General features: G+C 41.6%; 2 protein-coding genes across 2 annotated transcripts; one reads left to right on the forward strand and one right to left on the reverse strand.

The window, feature by feature from the left end:
- Positions 1-1,800: 1,800 nt before the first annotated feature.
- faxca (failed axon connections homolog, metaxin like GST domain containing a) lies at positions 1,801-12,404 on the forward strand. Its single transcript, XM_034142239.1, has 6 exons — positions 1,801-2,235; positions 5,033-5,168; positions 5,961-6,157; positions 6,669-6,886; positions 8,436-8,552; positions 9,058-12,404. The coding sequence occupies exons 1-6, from the start codon at positions 1,976-1,978 to the stop codon at positions 9,348-9,350; spliced, it is 1,221 nt and encodes a 406-aa protein (XP_033998130.1). The 5' UTR covers positions 1,801-1,975; the 3' UTR covers positions 9,351-12,404.
- A 4,237-nt stretch (positions 12,405-16,641) lies between these two features.
- On the reverse strand, positions 16,642-18,529 carry pou3f2a (POU class 3 homeobox 2a). Its single transcript, XM_034143650.1, has one exon. It carries the CDS (start codon positions 18,527-18,529, stop codon positions 17,153-17,155), a length of 1,377 nt encoding a protein of 458 aa, XP_033999541.1. The 3' UTR covers positions 16,642-17,152.
- Positions 18,530-21,602: the final 3,073 nt, after the last annotated feature.

The following is a 21,602-nucleotide window of genomic DNA, read 5'->3' on the forward strand; positions in this document are numbered from 1 at the left end:
ATTATTTTTCTTTTACTCTTCTTTAGCTGTAAAATAATGTGTTTGCATAAAGTTCTATTTCGTAAAACTTTTGTTTGTAATTCGTCAAAGAATTGCCCTTTCTTTTTTTAACTGCTGAGATTTGTTTTGATGCAATCGTTCTAGATTTGTCTTTCTTTTTAAAATCTGCCAACTAGTTCATCAATAATTGTGGAAACTGATGTGTGGATATACCTGTAGGTGTCTATATTTTTGTGATATAATACAACAGGAGTTTGTGTGGCTGTCCTCGGAACAAGGTGCTTGAAAGCCTTACAAAATGAAAGCTGCTGGTAACTCAAGAAACCTTCATACAAGCACATTGTCGCTGTTAAATGCATTTGAGGGATGGATGTTTTTGCAATGTGTGGGTGTATCTTCAAATCTTTCCTCAATGGCTTACTGTACACTTCATTTTGTAACCATTAGAATAACAACGGAAAGGGTACCAAAACCTGTTAAATGCCATTTTCTCATACTGAGTGAAGGAGACAAAAAGCCACCGGGGAAAGTTGGATTCAGCTCCGCTTTGCCCTCTGGCATTTTCCTCCCCCTCAGCAGCTCCATCTGTTACATGACTGTTCACTAGGGAATGAGTGTGAAAATGTAAAGGGCTTCACCAAACCTAAATAATCTTATTAGTTCTGGTAAAAAGAGTGCCCAAAATGGTATTACTTGAAAGTCTTTGTTTGAAGATCCTTTATGGTAATAAAAATGTATGGTGTGCAAAAGTCGTTCAATGTTGTTCAAGCTGGACTTTGAGGAATCTTCCAGCATGTTACAAAATCCCTCTTCAGTCCCATTACCTAACTTCAATGTCACAGAGGCTGTGGTAGGACCCCTAGTGGTAAAAACAAAGAACACCCAACATGTTGCAGATCATTTTGGACAAGACAAAGTCTATATTTGTAATAACAGAGCAATGGGAGTTAAAGTGGGCATACTACACAAAATACATTTTAAATTGTATCATGTTGGTTAAGAAAACATTACATGAAAAACAGGTGTGTTTACTGTTGTCGCCTCTAGGTGTTTGTACCATGGGTACAGCCTGTCCTCGTGACGTCACGTTAGCTGCGTGGAGAGAAAAACGTCAACTCTACCGGAAGCCTTTTTCCTTCAAAATAAAATCATATTTTTGTTTTTACTATAGGAGAGATAAACTAAAACAAGATGGATCATCTGACAGATTTAGGAGCTAAATGCGAAACTGTAGAGATACATTGGTTGGTCTTATTTATGGAAGACAGTTTGACACACATCAATGAATGGATAGTGTATTATAAGTGCCTTATGGGTGAATACATTTTAAACTAAATAGATGTGTAACACTTGTGCCACAGCCAATGGAAAAAATGTGTATCCCCCAGAGATATGAATCCTCAATATTTGGGGAAGCTTTATTGGTGCTGTTCTGTGTGTTTCTTGGGGGGATTTTTGCTATTCGAATAGGGTATAATTTTGTTTTGATATTTTCAACTGCCTTTGCTCATAGCTAACCCAAAATCAGTTAGGCCTACTTTCTTTGCTATGTATTAATATGTTTTTATGCTTTTTAGTTAGCCTACATTTCCATGCCTATTTTGTGTTGTGTTTGGCTATAAGTTATTATTTGAGGTCTCAGTAGTTTTTGGCCCTAGTAGCTAAATATTAGTAGTCCACACTTCAGGGAATGTTGTTATTCTCAAATGTTGCAACGCATGATGGACATTTATTTTTGAAAGACCCCACCGGAAGCTTTGTTCACTTGTCACTCATCCAGCGAGCTCCGACTCCGAGCGGGCTGCGGAGGATGTCGACCCCGCTGCGGGGACAAGCTCCGGGCGGGCCGCTTGCGTCCAGTCGACCGTTCCTCTTCCAGTCGTCCTGCACCTGCACCCCCCTGCACCCATGAAGCCCCCGCTGATGAAGCCCCGAGCTGCCAGAGTGAGGCGGAAAGTGGCCGGAGACAGAGAGCATGTACTGGCGCGTCGGGTTTGCCTGGACGCGATCTTGTGTGGTTGATCTTGGCCAGAACCAGAGCTTCTCTTCCGGCCTGCTGGGCTCCGATGAGCAGCTCTCGTTTTATGGGTACATCATCGCCTACCCTCTGCAGGACTACGGCGGGATCATGTCAGCGTTGGGCTCGGACTCGTGGTGGCGAAAGACGCTTTATTTGACCGGAGGAGCTCTGCTGGCTGCCGCTGCCTATCTGCTGCACGAACTGCTGGCCATCAGGTACCGACAACACAACCAGAGAGGGGGGACAGAGGGGTCACCTTAATCCACACTCCACATTCAGACTGTGTTGATGTTATTCTGTTCGTGTTTCACTCCAAATATCCCAGATCTGCTGTATTATTTCTGTGGTTTGATAATACTTAATGTCGTCAGGCTGGGCGGGGTAAACGAGCGGAGTCAGTGGAGAATAAGAAGTCGTGAGTGGGTGGATTGTGATGTAACGTAACTCCATCTCCATCTCCATATCCCAGCACACACATTAAAACATTATCTTTATGTATTGGCTTTTCGTTGTGGATTGGTCAAATGGCGAGCGACCTATACGGCAAAGGTCACTCTTTGTATTTCGCGTTTCCTATTTACAAAAGGACAATTGCTTATTTCCTATGTTGTTTATTAGAGGTTAGTCTGTAGGCCTATTTCTAACACTCCCATTGCAACATGAATTGACATAATAGACTCTGACAGGGGGTCGCTTTCAATGTATCTCAAGGACGAGGCGACATAGGTTCATCTTGTGTAATTTGTATTGTGACCCCCCCCCCCCCTCCATACGCACGTTCCGGTGTATGGTTTCAGTCTAAAGCACTGCAGTTATATGTAAAAGTAAACCCTAAGCCCCATACATAGGTTATTCACCGGTCAGACAAGATTATGGTGCCTTCAAATTATCCATATGAATGTATTTTTCTTTATTATTTGTTTGAATAAGGGTTTTAGGATGTTGTCCTTTAAAAAAAAAATAGCTCGGATTACATGCAGTCCAGGCCCACTGTTGTTGACGAACGAACAAGCAAAACACAGTCAATAACAAAATAGACACATGTCATTGACGATCAATGAAGCCTCGCTGTGAAAATGTAAATGATGACATTGTGGTGTGAAGGCCCTACATACATTATACCAGTATACCCATAGCTGCCATTTATTCTGGGTCTATTTTCATACGGAGATAGCAGGCTGTTTGTGGTGCAGTTAAAAACCCATTATGATGGAGGTCATACAGGGTGGCAGGCCAGCTTTTTGGGTCATGTTTCTCGCTTGTTTTGGTTCTGCCTGACGTTAACAATTAAAGCTGTGTCCCTCACTGTTATGCTATGATTCATTGTATGGGACCCTCGTCATTTTATTGCACCAAAAGCAGCCCCTTTAAAGAGAGTATGCATTTCAGCACCATGCTGCAATAGACAGCTCCTCTCCTCTGAGGCTGCTTGTTTTTAGGTTTCAGCACTTCACACAGGACAGCTTCCGTTCATTCTGCATTGTGCACACATGAATTAATTGCCAATTGCAGGGTCCACTGCCCTTGTCCGTGAAGTAGCCTCCAACGGTATCCATGTCGATGCACCATAATCCTTCATGAGGGTGTGATGCATTGTTTTGACACTGCAGTTTCTCCCTTGGCCGGTGTAAACAGCCCAGGGGCTGACAATCACTCATGGGAGGTTGCGGATAATTGGATTTATTCACTGCACACTATTTGACCACACAGGTTAGCTTAGCATAAACAATGGAAACAGGGAAACATCTAGCCTAGCTCTTTGACATTACACCAGAGGGTACAGGAAGTCACAGGCCAAGAAATGGTCCGACCCCTATACAATCACACATTTGCATTGGGGTTTTGAAAGGTTAAAGTGACATACTGTAAACTCTACCACGTTATATTTGACATTAACACGTTAATAATAATAATAATAATAATAATTTCAATTTTTATAGCGCCTTTCAAGAGACCCAAGTACGCTTTACAATGGGAAACAAAACAACAAAATAACAGGTTGCTGGGTACTGCATTTTAGCTGAGGCCAAAGGCCCGAGTGAAAGGATGGTGTTTGAGTTGTTTTTTGAAAGTGTATTAAAAGTGCTGATAGATGGATTTAGTGACTGGTAGACAAAGCCAGGTTAGCAATGTCTTCCTTTTTCCAGTCATAATGCTAATCTAAGCTAATTGGCTTAATATAAATATGTGAGAGTAGTTTCAGTACCACCTGTTACTTGACTGTTCACTGGGAGTAAAACTTAATTTGTGGAATTTTTAGATTATATGATGGGGAAATAATAAACCATGTAACCACCAACATAACAGACGCAATGAATACATATATAATGCAGGACCTTCTTAAATTGATATTATACTTAAGGGTTGCAAATGTCCTAACAAATTCTCAGGGTAGTTGGCTGGTATGTGATCATGCCTGCCTAGCCTTGCTTTAGCCTTTAGTAGAGTTTAAGTAATCAGTCAAATTCCTGATAAATCGCTGCACACAAAATGATTCTGTTGATAAGATATTTATCGGTTGTAATGTTTTAAGCAGCTTCACTGTTTACAGTCTCTATTCTGGTTCTAAATGTGAAAATGTGCTGGCTGTTAGTTCTCTGTAATAGTCAAATTAATATGTTTGGACATTACAAGATGTCACCTAAACTGCAAAATAATTCAATAGACTTTTTTCCAAATGTTGTGACATTCTTTCCTTCAAATGATAAATCCAATAATCTGAACAATTATCAGATTATTATATTTATTTATTATTGAAAAGAATAAGACCCTGCAGGTCTATCCATTACCACTAGAAAGGAGAAACCTAACGTAAAACCTAACCCTGTAATCTAATTTGTATTTTGTTGATGTGTTTTTTTGTCCCTAATTTGAAGTTACCTTAAATCTGACTGTAAACAGAATAATGTTTCCTCAAAGTATAAACACAAACACATAAACATGTTTTGTTTGTTAATGTTGTTGAGCCTCTTCTGCATGATCTACAGCTCTGTTTTTCTGTCCTCCACACAGAAAGGAGGAAGAGCTGGACTCTAAAGATGCCATCATACTCCACCAGTTCTCCAGGCCCAAATCTGGCGTCCCGTCCCTGTCCCCCTTCTGCCTTAAGATGGAGACCTACCTCCGCATGGTGGACCTGCCCTACCAGGTACAGCTGTGGTTATCTATCTGAAATACTACTTCACCTGTTTGTCTTTGATTCTCCTAAAGTGACTCTCTCATGGTGTGAGTTTATAGAGTGTGAAAATGAATGAATCCTTTGCTGTGATCAACTATTTTCCAACTCTGAGTCTCTGTTGCTACTGTCACTGTGGTTCTTTTAAGGCAGTGGTTCTCAACTGATGGGTTGTGACCCAAAAGTGGGTCGCGGACCCGTTTCGAGTGGGTCGCAGATGTGTGAGTGAAGAAATAAAAATTGAAAAAAAAAAAAAAAAAAAAATTATTTGGGAAAAAAGTCAAACTTTTATTTTGAAGGCCCGATTTCCTAACGCTGTGCATGCAGTAGGCGTTGGACTGGAAGTACCGGAGACCATAAATGGTTTTGAAAACTTCTGTCACGTAGTGATCATCTTCTCAATAAAACATCTTTGCTGATGTTTTTTCGAGTCTTCTGGCCAATCAGAATCAAGATTGTGGCCGGAAGCGGTAGAACTATTCTTTATACATCCATGGGTACAACTTCAGATAAAAATGAACACATAATGAAATATGACCCCCGGTTTGATGATTGACAGGTCACAGAACAATGGGGGCTATCTACCCTTACCCACAATTTAAAGTAATTCACACAGACTATCTCCTCTTTACTCTTCTCTCTGTGTGGAGCAACAAATGCTTTTCTTTATCCAATTCCAATTGTATTGACCTAATGCTAATCACCACGTCTATTCTCTGTTTTTATTTTCTGTGTCTTCTCTCCTGAATCCCTTTTGTCTCGCAGAACTACTTTGATGGGAAGCTTTCACCACAGGGAAAGATGCCGTGGATCGAGTACAACCAGGAGCAGGTGTTTGGGACCGAGTTCATCATCGACTACCTGGAGGAGCGGCTGGGCGTGAGCCTCAACAAGAGCCTGACGCCGCAGGAGAAGGCTGTGTCCCGCGCCATCACCAAGATGGTGGAGGAGCATTTCTACTGGTGAGGGTCCACTCAAGTTATATATGGAATGTGGAATATTAATCATCAACATTTCTTTCAATCCTTGTACCTCACTTGGCTCGTTTATTCGCTTTTTAATTTTCTATTCATTTCGCCTGTGCTTTTCATTTGATTTTTGGAAGTTCAACCTCAGCTTCCATAACAAACTGTTTAGCAAAAATACAGAAAGTCTGACCCTTAGGAACAAAAATATCCCTTTTGAAACCCATAACATAACAGCATAAAATAATGCATTTCATTATATCAAGCTTTCAGTCTAAAGCCCCTCCTTCAAATTGTAGTAATCCTTTTTTTTAAACCAGACTATGCTAATATTTGGTTTCATACAAATGCATCAGCATTAATATAAGTGTTAACCATTAGGCTCTGAGACTCTACAACATGTAAAAATGTAAGCAATAACAATACAGAAATCATTCAAATGTTGTGGCTTTTTATTTCGTAACAACAAAGGCATTATGTCTGAACCACATGTGTGTTTGTGTTGCAGGACCATAGCTTACTGCCAGTGGGTGGACAACCTGGAGGAGACTCAGAAGATGCTGTCAGTGAGCGGGCCGCTGAGCGACCTGCTCAAATGGATCCTAAGTCACCTGACGGGGGGGATCGTCAAGAGGGAGATGTACGGCCACGGGATCGGACGCTTCTCCGAGGACGAGGTCTACGCCCTGATGGAGAAGGACATGCGCACCCTGGCCACTTTACTAGGTGAGCTCATATTTGTATTGAGATCAGAATCTAAATAATGTATCAGTGGGGGTTTTCATGATTGACTGGGGGATGTTTTTTTGAAGAATAAAGATGATGTTACCCTAAAAATGACAGTAACATACAGTACATTTAGCCATGTGAAGGGACTTTCGAGATTTGGAGAAAGGTTGATGTTATTAAAGTAAAAAAAATGAAAGCTATAAAAGCTATCTTATTCATACTCCATATAATTCCCCTGCAAGCGGATCAACAGCTTTATTGGCTAAATGAAACAGTTGCAATGGCTTCTCAATGTGTGCCATGAGAACTATAACCAGTAGCATCATGTTTGTACTTGTCAAATAACAGCACAACACTGACCTGCTGTGGTGAAATGGTAGCATTGCAGTCTATAATCAATACACAACGTTTGGCAGTTTGTAATAGGAGATTTAATAGAGACAGATCCGAGAGCATGTAGTAGAGCTTTGGTGGGAAGTGTTGTTCCATTAAAGGGGACCTATCATGCAAAATGCACTTTTTGATGTCTTTTATACATAAATATGTGTCCCCGGTGTGTCAGGGAACTCACGCAGCGTCAGAAAATAAAACCCTCTCTCTTTTCCTCCGTACCCAAATCTCTAAAAACGGGGGTACAACGGAGCTGATCCAGATTTGCGTCCGATATGACGTAATATCGGTAATGTGGACCCACGGCCCTATCAGAAACGTTGCTATCAGAAACAATGCCCGACTGTTTTGGACGTAATATGGTCGGTGTTTACATATAGCCTCGCTAACACTCTCTACAGCTAACCTGGACTGGATAGAGCATGTGTGGGAAGAAGCAGGAAATAAAAAGGAACTCACCTTGTGGTATAACCGGCAAGAGAGAAAGCCTTTGAGCTCCATACTGTTTCAGAAATAATCCTTGATAATCCATGATATAGCGTTTCATCACGGCAGTATCTGCCGGTAGAATCTCCAGCATGAGCAGGCATAAGCTCCGCCCCTTTAAAAAAAAAAAGCTTTATACCAAAATCAGCACTTTTGAAACAGGAAGTGAAATAGAGGGATATGAGGCATGGCTAGAATGGGTGATCTGTTTGGTATTTTGAGCAAAACACTTCATAGACATGTTTTTTATATATTTTTATATATCTGAGACTAAAAATAGCATGATAGGTGACCTTTAAAAGACTTGCAAAAGTTAAAGCTTTATAACCCTTAAGGTGTCAATTGATCTATGATACATTTTACTGTGTGGCCAGAAGGGATCTTTTTTCCTTTTCAGCTTCTTCTAGTGTAAACATTGTCTGTAAAAATGTATGTATGGACAGGGTCAGACTAACTGTTTTCCCCTGTATTCAATATGTATGCTAAGCTAAGCTAACCAACTTCTGGTTTTATACATAACATACTGACATGAGCATGGTATAAAGCCTTATGTGTATAGCTCAACAAGAATGTGAATAAGTGCCTTTTTATTTTGAATGAAAACGTCTAAACATGGATTTGAAATGTGCCTGGTTATTTGACATATATGTTTCTCTGTGTGCTCACTAAGGTGATAAGAAGTATCTTATGGGCTCCAAGCTTTCTACAGTAGACGCTGCAGTGTTCAGTCACCTGGCCCCTGCTATGTGGACGCTACCGGGAACTCGCCCAGAGCATCTGATCAAAGGTGAGTTCAACAAAATAGGAATCTACAACATAGAGTATGAAGAAAGTATAAAACATAACACTCTTCATAAATCGATTTTTCGATCGAGTGTTAATGCTTTAAGGTCAACATAATTAAGACATCAGGTACGTTTGTAACTGTCTCTACACAGTGAAAAACACATTTTTGAATGGAGATAGACTTTATCTGTCAAAGTCCTAGCAAATAGACTTATAAAGGCAGGTAGTAGTGTTTTGTTCTTCAATATGAAATGACTCAGAGCTTCTTATTTTCTATTTATTGATTGTTGTGCTTTTATTTATGACTTTAATGTGTGCATATGTATAAATGTGTCTGTTGATTGTGTATATATTTTTTTATACATATTTTTATATATATTTGTATTTTTTATTTCCTCGGGATTGTGGGAAACAGTATTTCGATCTCTCTGTCTGTACACACAAACTGAAAGATTGACAATGAAGTTGACTTTGACTGTGACACTCGGCTGTCTGTCCTCCTGCAGGTGAGCTCATCAACCTGGCCATGTACTGCGAGCGCATCCGCCGGCGATTCTGGCCCGAGTGGTTCGTGGACCTGGAGGACTTCTGCTACAGCGACACCTCCGAGGACAGCAGCTCCAAACTCGCCGACCTGGGCCTGTACTCCGGCACGGACACCTTCCAAGACGACACACACACGCACACTTCACAAACGCACTCGCCAAAGGACCCTTTGTCTCCCGACAGCGACCCTACAGGTGTCTCGCTGTATGACTCGGACATGGACACGGAGTGCTCTGAAATGGACAAGTGTTGACGAAACACCCACGTGTAGAAACACACTAGATAGTGCTCACACCACAGGGAGGGAGCTGCGTCCCACCTGTACACATGCCCCACTTCCTCTGAACAGAAAACCTCTGGGGAGGAGAGCTGGCGTCTCCTGTGTCAGTGGAGAAGTTTGAGGACGTTGAGTTGAGTGGAGGAAGGATCAGAACAAAGGAAGAGAAGAAGAAAGTATGAGTAGGAGGAAAGAGAAGAAGAACAGGATTCAAAAGTCAGGAGTAAATGACGCCCTGCTGAGAAACTCCTCCACGTGGTCATCCGCAGTGACAACTCCTACTTGTTGTCAGGTCTCCATGGCAACAAAATGTGTTGACCCCCCCCCCTCCGTCGTCCCTCGTAGCAACTTGCACCGTCCAGCCTTGTGTGTGTTTGACTAACTGAACCCTAAACGCCTTGTATTGATATGACATCGACTAACTGTACAGACATTCATGTGAATGGATACAATTCAGTGTAAATATATAAACGGAGCAGATTTATTAGATATAATATATATGAGTATACATAGTATAGATAGCCTGCATATATAGAGTCACCCCCTCTGTCATACGGTGTAAATACTGTAGGTGTTTCTTCTCTGTGTCGGACACAATGACTCAAAGTGTCTTGTAGTAGTCTACATGAATACACTCTGCTGGTCCAGGATCAGTGTGAGCCGCCCTGTGACCTCCTGTGCTGTATCCGTCTACACACTTGCGATATGACAGTAATGCCTGCTGCCCGTATTTAAATAGTGCAATCTGCCATTAACACTTATCGTTTTTGTCTTATTTAGACAATTATTTTTGCCAAAAAGGAACATTTTTCCCTGCGTTAGAAGAGTAAGGGACGACATATATTGTCATGAAGAGTAGCTTAAGGTCATTTTAACCTGCATTCAAGCATTGAGAGCCAGTTAAACAATCATGTAGAAATAGACGCAATAGATCTTTTGAATTAAAGTGCATGGCTTGACCTTGCCAATGAAAATCTCCCTTTGAACACTTTGAGGATGTTGTCTTCATGTGTTAGCTGGCTTATTCGTTCAATTAGAAGTTTGTTCTCCGGTGCCTCGGATGTAGCCAATTGATCCTGTTAAAGTACTTCTTTTTTTGTTTAGCAGTTATGGTTTTGTTACGGAGACTCTCTGAATCAGAATGATGGATTGCTCAGAAAACATGTGAAGCAATAACAGAGCAGATGCAAGTTAATGTTATACGAGTTGTTTTCGGTGTGTGGTGGTTCGGCGCAGGTTCTATGTGTGTTTGTCACTCAGCAAATGCACATACCAACATATTGTGTGTCAATATGGATGCAAGCGTGGGGTATGCAGTGTGTTAGCTTGTGAGTCACTCTGTGTGTGAATGACGGCACATTGGTGACGTTTCACAGCCGAAACCTTTCCTCCCGAGCACACCTTATTGTTTCACGTTGTCAATTTTACTTTGCAATATGAATTGATAGAAATGTCTTTATATGCCAGTGTGACCAGGCCTTAATGCAGATATTTACAGTATTTGTATTGGCATAAAGTGTCTCAAAAAGGTGCAGTACAGATATGCCAAAAATAGGTTTAACATAGTTTTTCTCCACTAGAGGGCACTGGTGAGTTTAATTCAACTGAAAAATATCTTGCTGAAAACAAAGCTTGGTTACAACTCTTTTATTATGGAGCTTTACATTAAGGAGTTACAATTTAAAGCGTTTTTCAGGGTTTATAATAATTAAATATTGGCCTAAATAATGTTTGCGATTTTCTTTTCAAACGCATCAGTCGGCATCAGACAAAAATGACATTTATGAGTTGATCACAAGAAGCATTTATATGTAGCAGTATAGTTTCAACTAATTAAAAGATTAAAGAGTTTCAAGTTTTAATTCAGTTTTAACAAGATATTAAGACAAACTTATCACGTTATCATTTCAAACTTTTCTAGTTATATAACAAGAAAAGCTTCTTATTATAACATGAAAATATCTTGTTATACGAACACACTTCACTTTAACACATGAAACAGTTTGGCTGCAATGGGCTTCCGTAGGCTGGCATCATTGTTTTTAGAGAGTCATTAGCCCTTCTTTGTTCTCCGTGTAACAATATAAAAAAATATCAATCATTTCGGCTTCAAAATGAAAGCCTTAAGCAAGACGATGGTATCTGTTCGCACTGCAGATTTATTTTAATACAACAATATAAATCAAATGAAAGATGACATTCTGTGTCTTAAAAACCTTGGCCTGCATGCTCTTGCCTTCTCTCGTCTTGAGTCAAACAGACTCCTTCAGCAGTTTACTTTTTTATCAGTGCCAGCATATGACTTATGTTTTTATATGTCATATTAATTCATTATGCATTCCTTGTTTATATTTATTGATTTCGATGGTGGCTGTGATCTTAAGCGACTGAAATGTTGTTGATTATTTTGCACTTTTTCTTCTTCTTCTGTTTACACTTGTTTCTCTTCTCTGGGCGAGTCAATTAAGTGTATTGATTTGTGTTTTCGTGCAATACTGTCGATTCTCTGACTTCCACTGAAACAACTGCATTTTCACGTTGCCAGTCATTGCCGTAATCGCATGCGTGTCCATGTTTTGAGATATCATGTGTGGTAAATGTTATATTCATATCATAATATCGATGTCATTGTGTTGGAATATAAGTCCCTCATTCTGCTGCAAATGTTACTGTCACAAGTAGAAAGAGCTTCATGTCAAGTTGAAACCTTAAAAGAAAAGAAACGTGACATTTTGAGGTAAAATAACTAAACTGACTGCGAGAGCTCGGATCAGCTGATGTCCTTTTGTCATCCACAACAGGAAACTGTCTGCACAGGTTTTCCTCTGTAGGCAACTTCATCTGTCTGTGTTCCTCAGAGGTCAGAGGTCAGTCGCTCTCATCGAGATTTCTGCTTGTAGACTATAGAAGCCATATTGTCTTGTGGTGTCGTGTGTGCTGAAACACCTGTGGATTCTCATCAAACTGTAAATAAGAGAGCCAGAAATTCTAATTAATAAGCGAACATGAAAATAAATCGCTCTGTACTTATAAAAAAAAAAGATTCTTATGAATGTATAAGAATCTTGTCATACAGCTTTTACCTAGAGATAAAAACCTGTATGACAATGGATTACTCATAATATTTCATTAAATATTGCTGTGGTATTTTACCCTTGTTTTTGCATTATTGTGGTGAAATGTGCATTAAAAGCCATATGGACACATGGAGGTGGGTATGTTCTGGCATATATCCGTCTCATAATCCCTGTCCCTCCGTGCCTGCTACCATATGACAATACAAAGCCCACCCAACAATGCTGAAGATTAGCTCTCTGCCCTTTTCTTTGTGCTTGTGCAGGAGCTCTGGAGAAATGGAGAGAGAAAAAGGAGGGCAGAGAAAGAGAAAGTGCCGCTGTGGAGACGGAGCGTGGGTTCTGGTGAGGAAAGGGCATGAAAAGGGAGAGGGACAAACAGTCCAGAATGATATGTGATGACTTTGGCTGGGTGCATTTCTGTGGCCATTGTGCAGAATACCTGAGAGATCTCCTAGCACACAAGACGGAGGAGACAATGCAGGACTGACAATGACACCCGAGTATAAAACCCATCTCTGGTGAGTCGGAGACGCGTACAGTTTCAGAGGTAGCAGCTGTGTGTGTGTTTGTATGACACGTGGCTGTGCATGATGTGTGTGTGGAGGGGCATTGTGTGCATGGTGGAGTGAACGTGTGCGTGTGTGTGTGTCTGTGTAAAAATATGAATAATGCAGAGGATGCCTGTATGAGCGTGAGGGCCGGGAGCAGGGCAGATGGTCGCCTGCTGATAGGACAGAATCCAGGCAACACGGTCCCCTAGAGAGCTGGTTCTAGACCTGTTTTATGCACACACACACACACACACACACACACACACACACACACACACACATCCAGAAAAACTCATACTTTTTGTTTAAAATGTTAAAAAAAAAATCTTATGCACATCTTTGATCAGATTTTTTGAAAAATAGCCTAATAATTGACTAAGAGTTCGTCTCCTTTACAACATACCTTATTTTTGTAAACCGTTACTTTTATATTTGATGGCTTGTGTTTTTAGTTACTTTACAGATCCAGCTTATTAAAACACAATGTAAATCGACAGCTACATTTGCAAAATATTGAATAATAAATATTGACTCCAACTTACTAGCTGCAGCAAGGGATGAACATTAATGCATTTCTATTGGTTCATCGATAATATAGGGCCACAATAGATAATCCAATTATATATGTATTAGGTTTCTTTATTAAGACTTACATTTGTATCCTCTGCTAAAGATAAATACAAAAATGTTTTTACTTTGTCTCCATTTTACCTTTAAAGGTGGGGTAGGTCATTTTGGAGAAACCAGCTCGAGTGCGCTAGAATTTGAAAATACACAACCGGAAAAAATCTGCCACTTCCTTCAGACTTCCTTACAGAGCCCCTCCTCCAACACACATGAACGTGCACATGACCAATGAGGGCACGAGATAAGTTTGTGCACAGATGGAAGGCTGACAGGCAGGTAGGCCATCAAGTTATTTTAGCCGGACCGGCTAAAATGATTGGTCGTGCTTTTTACAGTATTACGGCTTCCACAGATGAATTTTTTAAATGTATTTATTGTCAAAGCATTTAATATATTCATTGCTATCGGGATGTTAAGAGCATTCCATGGAATACAACAAAAAGGGTTTCTGAAATTAATTACATACCCCACCTTTAATTGTTACTGATCCATCTATTTATTATCTAATTACAGATTTGTTAACTAAAGCATTTCATCTTCCGACATGTGAATTGTAATAACTTTCATAACCCTTCACATTTCATTAAAACATGTATATGGTGGAGTAATAAAGAACTGTAATAGATAAAATGCTGACATCATACTGGAAGGTGTCCATTGGTTTGATAAACAACCTAAATTCCAGAGTAAAATACAAATATTATTTCATAAAATAGCTTTGTCCTGGTTATAAGGTATCATTTAGAAAGGAGCATTGTCACATGAAAATAAAACATTCACTGAGGGTGAAGCAGGAACTCATGCCTGCTTTTAACCTCCAGCAGCCACTAGGGGGCGTCAGAAGACCGATTCTGATCTGGCCACTGATCAGCCCAAACATGTAATAAATATTAGACATGGGTAAAAGCAACCATAAGAAAGAATATGAAACCCATTTTCTAACATAGTTCCTACTGAATAAAATAGTAAAAATGTCTGACACAATAATGAGACTCAATAATACTCTTTTTAAATGTACACTGAATCACAAGCTTCTTAGCTCTCCAATTGAAAAACTATTTTAATTTCCACTCCATATTTAAATGTTATATGTCATGTGTATTTAAGATTTTCTACAAGTATTCAAATTATATTCTGGAACATCGAAATTTTAGTTGTTTTTAATTATTTTACGATGTAAAGGAAAGGTAGCAGGCCAGATCACACACACACGCACACACACACACACACACACACACACACACACACACACACACACACACACACACACACACACGCACACACACACAAATAGGCCTATAGTTTATAATGCATCAGCCTCTGCTCTACACCTGTAGTTAGGCCTTCTTGTTGTGTAAAACTTCTGCAGGCCCGTGTGCAAACACAAAAGCGTTTATTGTTTTGATGTTATACATGTCGCCTCGTGACAATCCTCAATTAGTTGCCACATTTATCCTGATGAGAATATTAATTAACGCTGCGGTTTGTTTCCATTTCAGCCTATTGACTGTCTGTGTGAGCATCTTCCCGGATCTCTCTCCTCACAACAGTATCAGTGCAGATCAGCGGTACAAACACTTAACCGAAACAGCTGAAGGACCATTTTAAAGCAACCGAGCCGGATTGATAAAATCCATAATTAGAATGGCGAGCGTGCAAGGAAAAAATCATTTAAAAGGAAAAGCTTATCTCCAGGAGAGAGTTGCGACTTTTCTTCAGGCTCAATAAACGTGCAAAGACTGCAGTGTTATATAAAACAAATACGATTTAATGACAAAAAAGCATATAGAAATTGTGCAATCGTTGATTTCTTTTTCCTCTTCGTTAGATCACAGATTTCAGGTCGATGATATTTTGTTTTGGTTTTTGATTTTTCTTTTTTTCCACCTCAGAAACTCAAATTCAGCTGAAGGATTTCCTGTGATTTTGTCTAAATTATAATAAGGGTTTATACATAACATAAATATTGGGAATATTTAAATAAAGGCGATTTTTTTTATGTGTACACTTTAATAAGCAAAATGGACAGCGTATCACAAAAAACGTAAAATGCTTCATTTTAAATATTTGACGATGACTTAATTAAAAAAGGGATTCTGACATTTTAAACTGGGCCTTATCAGAAAGTTTCTCAAATGCAAAACGTCTCATGTAAAAAGTGAAAAATTCACATTATTGGTTATTATTATAACAACATGTTCTTCTAACTCATCTGCATCCTTCAGCTGGATTTGAGTTTCTGTATTTTCTTTAGATTTCAGTGAGAGAGTTCATCCCTCAATAACCAGACCAGGTTATTAATCACAGGGTTTAAGTGGCACAAGAACACGTGTCTGTGTTTGTGCTTTGGCACAGACTGACAGAGAAAAACTGAGCAAACAAACAAACATTCAAACGAACGAAGCCATACAAAAAAAAGGAAATACATCCCACAAATAGTCTGGATGAATGCGTCCCACAGTAGTAGTTTAGCCACTGCGGCCAGAGCTGGTACCAGTTTATATATATTCAGTTTTGTTCTTCTTTGTAAAAGGAAGGCAAAAATGGGCTGGATTGCTTTGAGTGTTCCAGCCGGACAGTCTCGGTCTTTCTCTTCACAGCATTTTGGAAAAGTACGGAAATAACAAACAGCAAAAACACACTGTAAACAGGCGCACAGAGATGTCTGCACAGAAAGAAAAGCATTCAAGTGAACCAATGCCCAGTCTGTATGGTCAAATTATTGTTATTATTATTATTATTAATATTATAATTATTATCCAAAAGCAAGACATTTTCAAGGAAGGACATTCAATTAGAATACATTATTATTATGCAGCTGACACTACGATCAATGCATTACATTAAGTGTATGCATAATGAGAATTGTATAATAATAATAATAATAATAATAATAATAATAATAATAATAATAATAATAATAATAATAATAATAATAATAATAATAATAGCAGTTGGCTGGTATTGGCTTGATTTTTTTAACATTGTAGGCTACAGCAGGTGTCTGCCATTGCAGCCCTCTCTAGCCACGAGCTGGGAAGAACCCCTGTTGCTTTTGTTATGATGGAAAGATGGCGTTTATTTACCCACACTGACTGCGACTTATCATCGAGCCCGGAGCTTGTTTCTAAATGTTCCCCCCGCGGACACCTTGTGTCCACTTACCACTCTGCCTTTCTTTAATGACACATTACATAAGGAAACATTGGCGCCTCGGTTTAAGGTTTAGAAAAGCATTTCAATGTCGCTGTTTTTCGTCATTTTTTTTGGTTAGCACACACCAGCCGCATATCCCAGTATGCTCGGCAGTTCCGCGGCATGAACCCTCTCCACACAGCTCTCTGCTCTGCGCATTCTTCGTGCTGGAGTGCCACTGTATATCCCCACTGTGTGTGTCCGTGGGTCCAACATTTAAACTGGCTGAGGTCCAGCTTGGAGTGGTCCAGCACAGAGAATCAAACAAATAAGGAGGCATTATTCCTCCTTAAGGGGTCCGTGTTTTGCTCACAGTATAGTCTGGGGGTCACTGCACAGGAGTTTGTCCTCCGTGATGAGGAGGGCTGTCCCCGTACATATCCTCTCCTCCTGGTATCTGTCCCCCAGCGGGTGTCATCCTCTTCTCCTTCTGTCGTCTGTTACAAAACCAAACCCTCACCACCTCCTTCTCCAGCTGCAGGCTCTCCGCCAGGGAGGTGATCTCCACTCCTCCTGGTTTTGGACTTTTGAGAAAATGGCTCTCTAAAGCCCCTTTGACGCCCACCTCGATGGAGGTCCTCTTTTTCCTTTTCCGTCCTTGTGCTGCGATTTTATCCAGGCTCGTGGGGCTCCCCGAGGTGGAGTCCGCCTCCTCCAGCCACTTGTTCAACAAGGGCTTGAGTTTACACATGTTTTTGAAGCTGAGCTGAAGCGCCTCGAACCTGCAAATGGTGGTCTGAGAAAAGACGTTTCCATACAGCGTCCCGAGAGCCAGCCCCACGTCCGCCTGGGTGAAGCCCAGCTTGATGCGTCGCTGCTTGAACTGCTTGGCAAACTGCTCTAACTCGTCGGAGGTCGGCGTGTCCTCGTCTGAGTGATCCTGATGGCCCCCGTGATGGTGTGAGAGAGACTGCTGGTGGGCCCCGGGGCCGCCTCCGTGATCGCTGAGGTGCGGGCTGTGGCTGTGGTGGTCCTCGTCCCGCAGGGGGTGGTGGTGCATCCCCCCTTGCTCTCCCCCTGGCATCAGCCCGAATCCGGACTGGGAGTAAACCAGGCTCTGGCCCTCAGATGTCGCCATACCGGGGATGTGCGTGGTGGCTGTGCTGGTTCGCCATGCTCTGGCGTCGTGATGCGCCTGCTGGTGCGCGAGGTGAGGGTGTCGCTGTTGCTGCTGCTGCTGCTGCAGACTGCTGGAGTTCTGCAGCTCCTCTCGGTCACTGTCGTGCAGCACGGGCTTCACGTCCTGCTCTCCGAGGGGACTCGATGGCCAGGGCGCCCCGCTGTCACCGTGAGACAGCGCCGCGATCCACTGGTGCGCGTGGCTGAGCGGATGTCCACCGCCCGGTAATGTGCTATAGTCGTTCTGGAGCAGGGTGTGCGCGTCCCTGTACGCTGCCGCCTGCTGCATGCTCCCGGACTCCGAGTGCGGCGGCGGCGCGCTGCTGGGGGTGGTGAGGACGCTGTAGTGGTTGGATGTTGCAGTCGCCATAACTATCGGAGCCAGAGTGATAGCTGGAGTTAAAAGGAGGCTGCCTTTGACAGTAACTCTTTTGCGCCACGGGGCAGCTCGGCGTCTCTCTCCAGCATCTCCCGGGCGCTGTGCCAAGGGGACGCAGAGGCGCGCACCTGTGGTCCGCCTCGCTCCGCTCTTTATTGGCCAAGAAGGGTTGACAGATGTGGTTACCCCTGACAGCACCCCGCTCATTGGTCACGGGAGATTGTACAGAAACCCCAATCACTCTGCCCAACAATACTAGCAGTCCTGCAGCATGCATGAGTACAAAGTGGAGGGAGACATCGGGTGTAAACACAGAGAAGACTAAACAAGCTCAGAAAAAATTGTTTATTTTAAAAGTACTTTTATAACATTGATCTGGGTCAGTGGGTCATGTTTATTGGTTTAATCGGTGCGTAAAAGTTGCTCAGAAAATTCAGAATGTGCACATTTATTGATATTGACCACATTTTTTTGCCAAACAAAAAAAACTTCAAAATCCAATACTTGTTCATGCTTCTGAAGTAGAATATGTGATATTGGAAGCAGTAAGCAGTGATCTTGAGGATACACTTCCAGCTGCCTCTCTGCCCTTAGGAGAGAGGGTCCGCGTGCTTCCAGGGCCTCGGCCCCGTTGCCATGGCGAATGCGTTGAATGGAACAACAACGCCCACGTCACAGCTGTAGCTCGCGCCTTCTTTTCGTTCCGTTCCAAAGGGCTCAATGGGGCCGCGCGCTCGGCCGTCGGGACACATAATGGGAGGGGGGTCGAGCGGAGAGGGCAGCTCGGGGCCATAAGAGAGAAGGTTGCAAGAATGGATCCCTCCGCCTGCGATGCGCCCACCGTGCCTCCTTCCACCTGCTTGTTGGGTAAACTTTGAGATGGATGTACACAGGGGCACGCCAAGCTAAGTTTCCCAAACGTCTTTACAAAACGGAAACAGTCCTTGATTTTCAATACTTTGAAGAGGTACCATTATTTATACCTTATAATGCACACAAATTGAAATGGCTAAAAAGGGCCCAATTTTTCAGAGGAAAACACTTCACAAATATCTACTTTATACAGATATGGTAAGTATCTACAAGTATTGAAACACATTTTAGGGTGTATACTTTCTTTAAGTTTTCAATTGCATTCAACTTTACAATCCAAACATATTTTACTTTTTATTCCACCACATTTATTTTACAGCTATAGTAACTTTACAAATTACACACAAAACATAGGATATTGCTATATATTTGATGCATTCATTAGTAGCAACACTTCGCTGAGCCATGACCAGCTGCATCATTAAAATGCTGCTTACTTGGTAATGCTTCAAAATAATAATCCAGCAATATACATACATTTTGCACTTTCAACTGCGTTCATTCTGTATTGTGTTCTGTACGGTATCCTGTAATGAGTTTCTTATTTCCAATGCACTGTTGTATTACTCCTTTAACTTAGTATTATTGCAACACAGTATGGTGTAGACACTGATACTGCAGTTTTGTCTCTTGGCACTGTTAAGAAAATCACAGAGGAGTTGGTTAGTGTAAATTCATCAAAGCATTTATCTGCTTGTCCCATCTTTAAATGAATGCAACGATAGTGAAATTAAACTAATCCTCATTCTGCTGAGCCCCCCCCCCCCCCTCTGAAACCCTATTAAAGCCCTGGGGGGTCCCTGGACCTACTTTAGCACCTACTGTATTTAGGAGATGTGATTGTATTGGCTCAAAGTGGGACAGAGGCTGTAAAACATATCAGCTATTAAGAGGTTAAAGCAACCTCAAAGGACAAACAATATGCATGTTTCACCTTCAAAGGGAGGTGCAGTGCAACATTTCTGAAATCAAATGTGCTCGCAATAATTTGTTGGCAAGCTTAAAGACCTAGCTATACCAAATAACCATAAAAAACCATAAATATTTAAAAATGAAAAATGTTTATGTCTTTAATTAAAGGCCAACGCAAAACATAAATCAAATTGGAAGTGAGAGGTTAATTGATAAATGCTTTGATTGTAATCAAGCTAAGGATGCGCAGACATAAACTGACGCACATTGAATTATAGAGATCGAAAGAACACTGGATTATGATTAGGTGTAATTCTGAGAATTACCGAATGTGTCGCCAGGGGCTCTGGCAAGCCGTGTGTTGAGAGAGGCAAAACATATTACCCTAATAGACTAATATGCAAACTACTGGCTGCCCAATTACAGGACTTAATAACGCATAAACGATGCGAGTCCTGTTCTTTCAAGACGAAGGGGTCGCTGTTAGTTCAGTCAAAGGGCTGTCAACACATGCAGTGGCTCCACACACATGCTGTCTGTGTTTCCGTGTTCTGTATTCAAGAGTGAGAGTTAATGATGAAGAATCTGGGCGTTAAATTAACAGTAATTATATGGCCCCTGTGCTGTAAAGATTCAATTTCATTGCAAGTCTAATGGGCCTAAGTGTCCCTGTGCGCAGGCAGAACTCTCAATGAGACATTTGTGATTGAAACTCACACAGACAGAACAAAAACAAAGAACTTGCATACAACCATAGCATCTGTGGCTTTTTACATGTGGATTATAAAACCGTATTCTAGTGAAATCCAGATTTAAGAAGCATATTTTTATTTTTGGTTGCTTTCACTTTGTCCACACTAGTGTGTGTGACCGGCCCATGTCCCTCCCCCTGTGGGAACCCTAACACAGGGGTAACTGGGGCAGGGGGGCTTCTTTATGCTGCCGGACAGAGGGAGATAATGGCCATTCCTCCACAGCTGGCCCACACAATCAAAGGAAGCGGGGGCTCGAAGGATTCCAGCTTTAACCAGGCCATTGTCTGGGCTAATTACATCTGAATGCAAGACCCCAAGAATCCACCTCCCCCCTGAGCAAAACCTGCACAAAATACCCCAAACAGCCCTTCATGAGATGAGGGAGAGTGCACAGTCACAAGGCACAAACACAGAAATATATCAACCCTGGACTCCTTCATTACCCCTTAACGTAAGCACACAGGCACACACACACACACACACACACACACACACACACACACACGCACGCACACGCACACACACACACACACACACACACACACACACACACACACACACACACACTCTCTGGACTGGTTCATTACTCTTACTCACTCGCATCCCCAGCAGGCTCGCATCAAAGTGTTGTGTCTCTCTCACAAACTAACTCGCATGTGGCACTCGGCATTAGATCAGATCTCAGCTTGCTGCTCTCAGAAGAGATGAGGAGGTCTTAGAGGACTTTGGTTGAATAGGAA

Source organism: Trematomus bernacchii, unplaced genomic scaffold (assembly GCF_902827165.1).
Source record: "Trematomus bernacchii unplaced genomic scaffold, fTreBer1.1, whole genome shotgun sequence".
Taxonomy (NCBI): domain Eukaryota; kingdom Metazoa; phylum Chordata; class Actinopteri; order Perciformes; family Nototheniidae; genus Trematomus; species Trematomus bernacchii.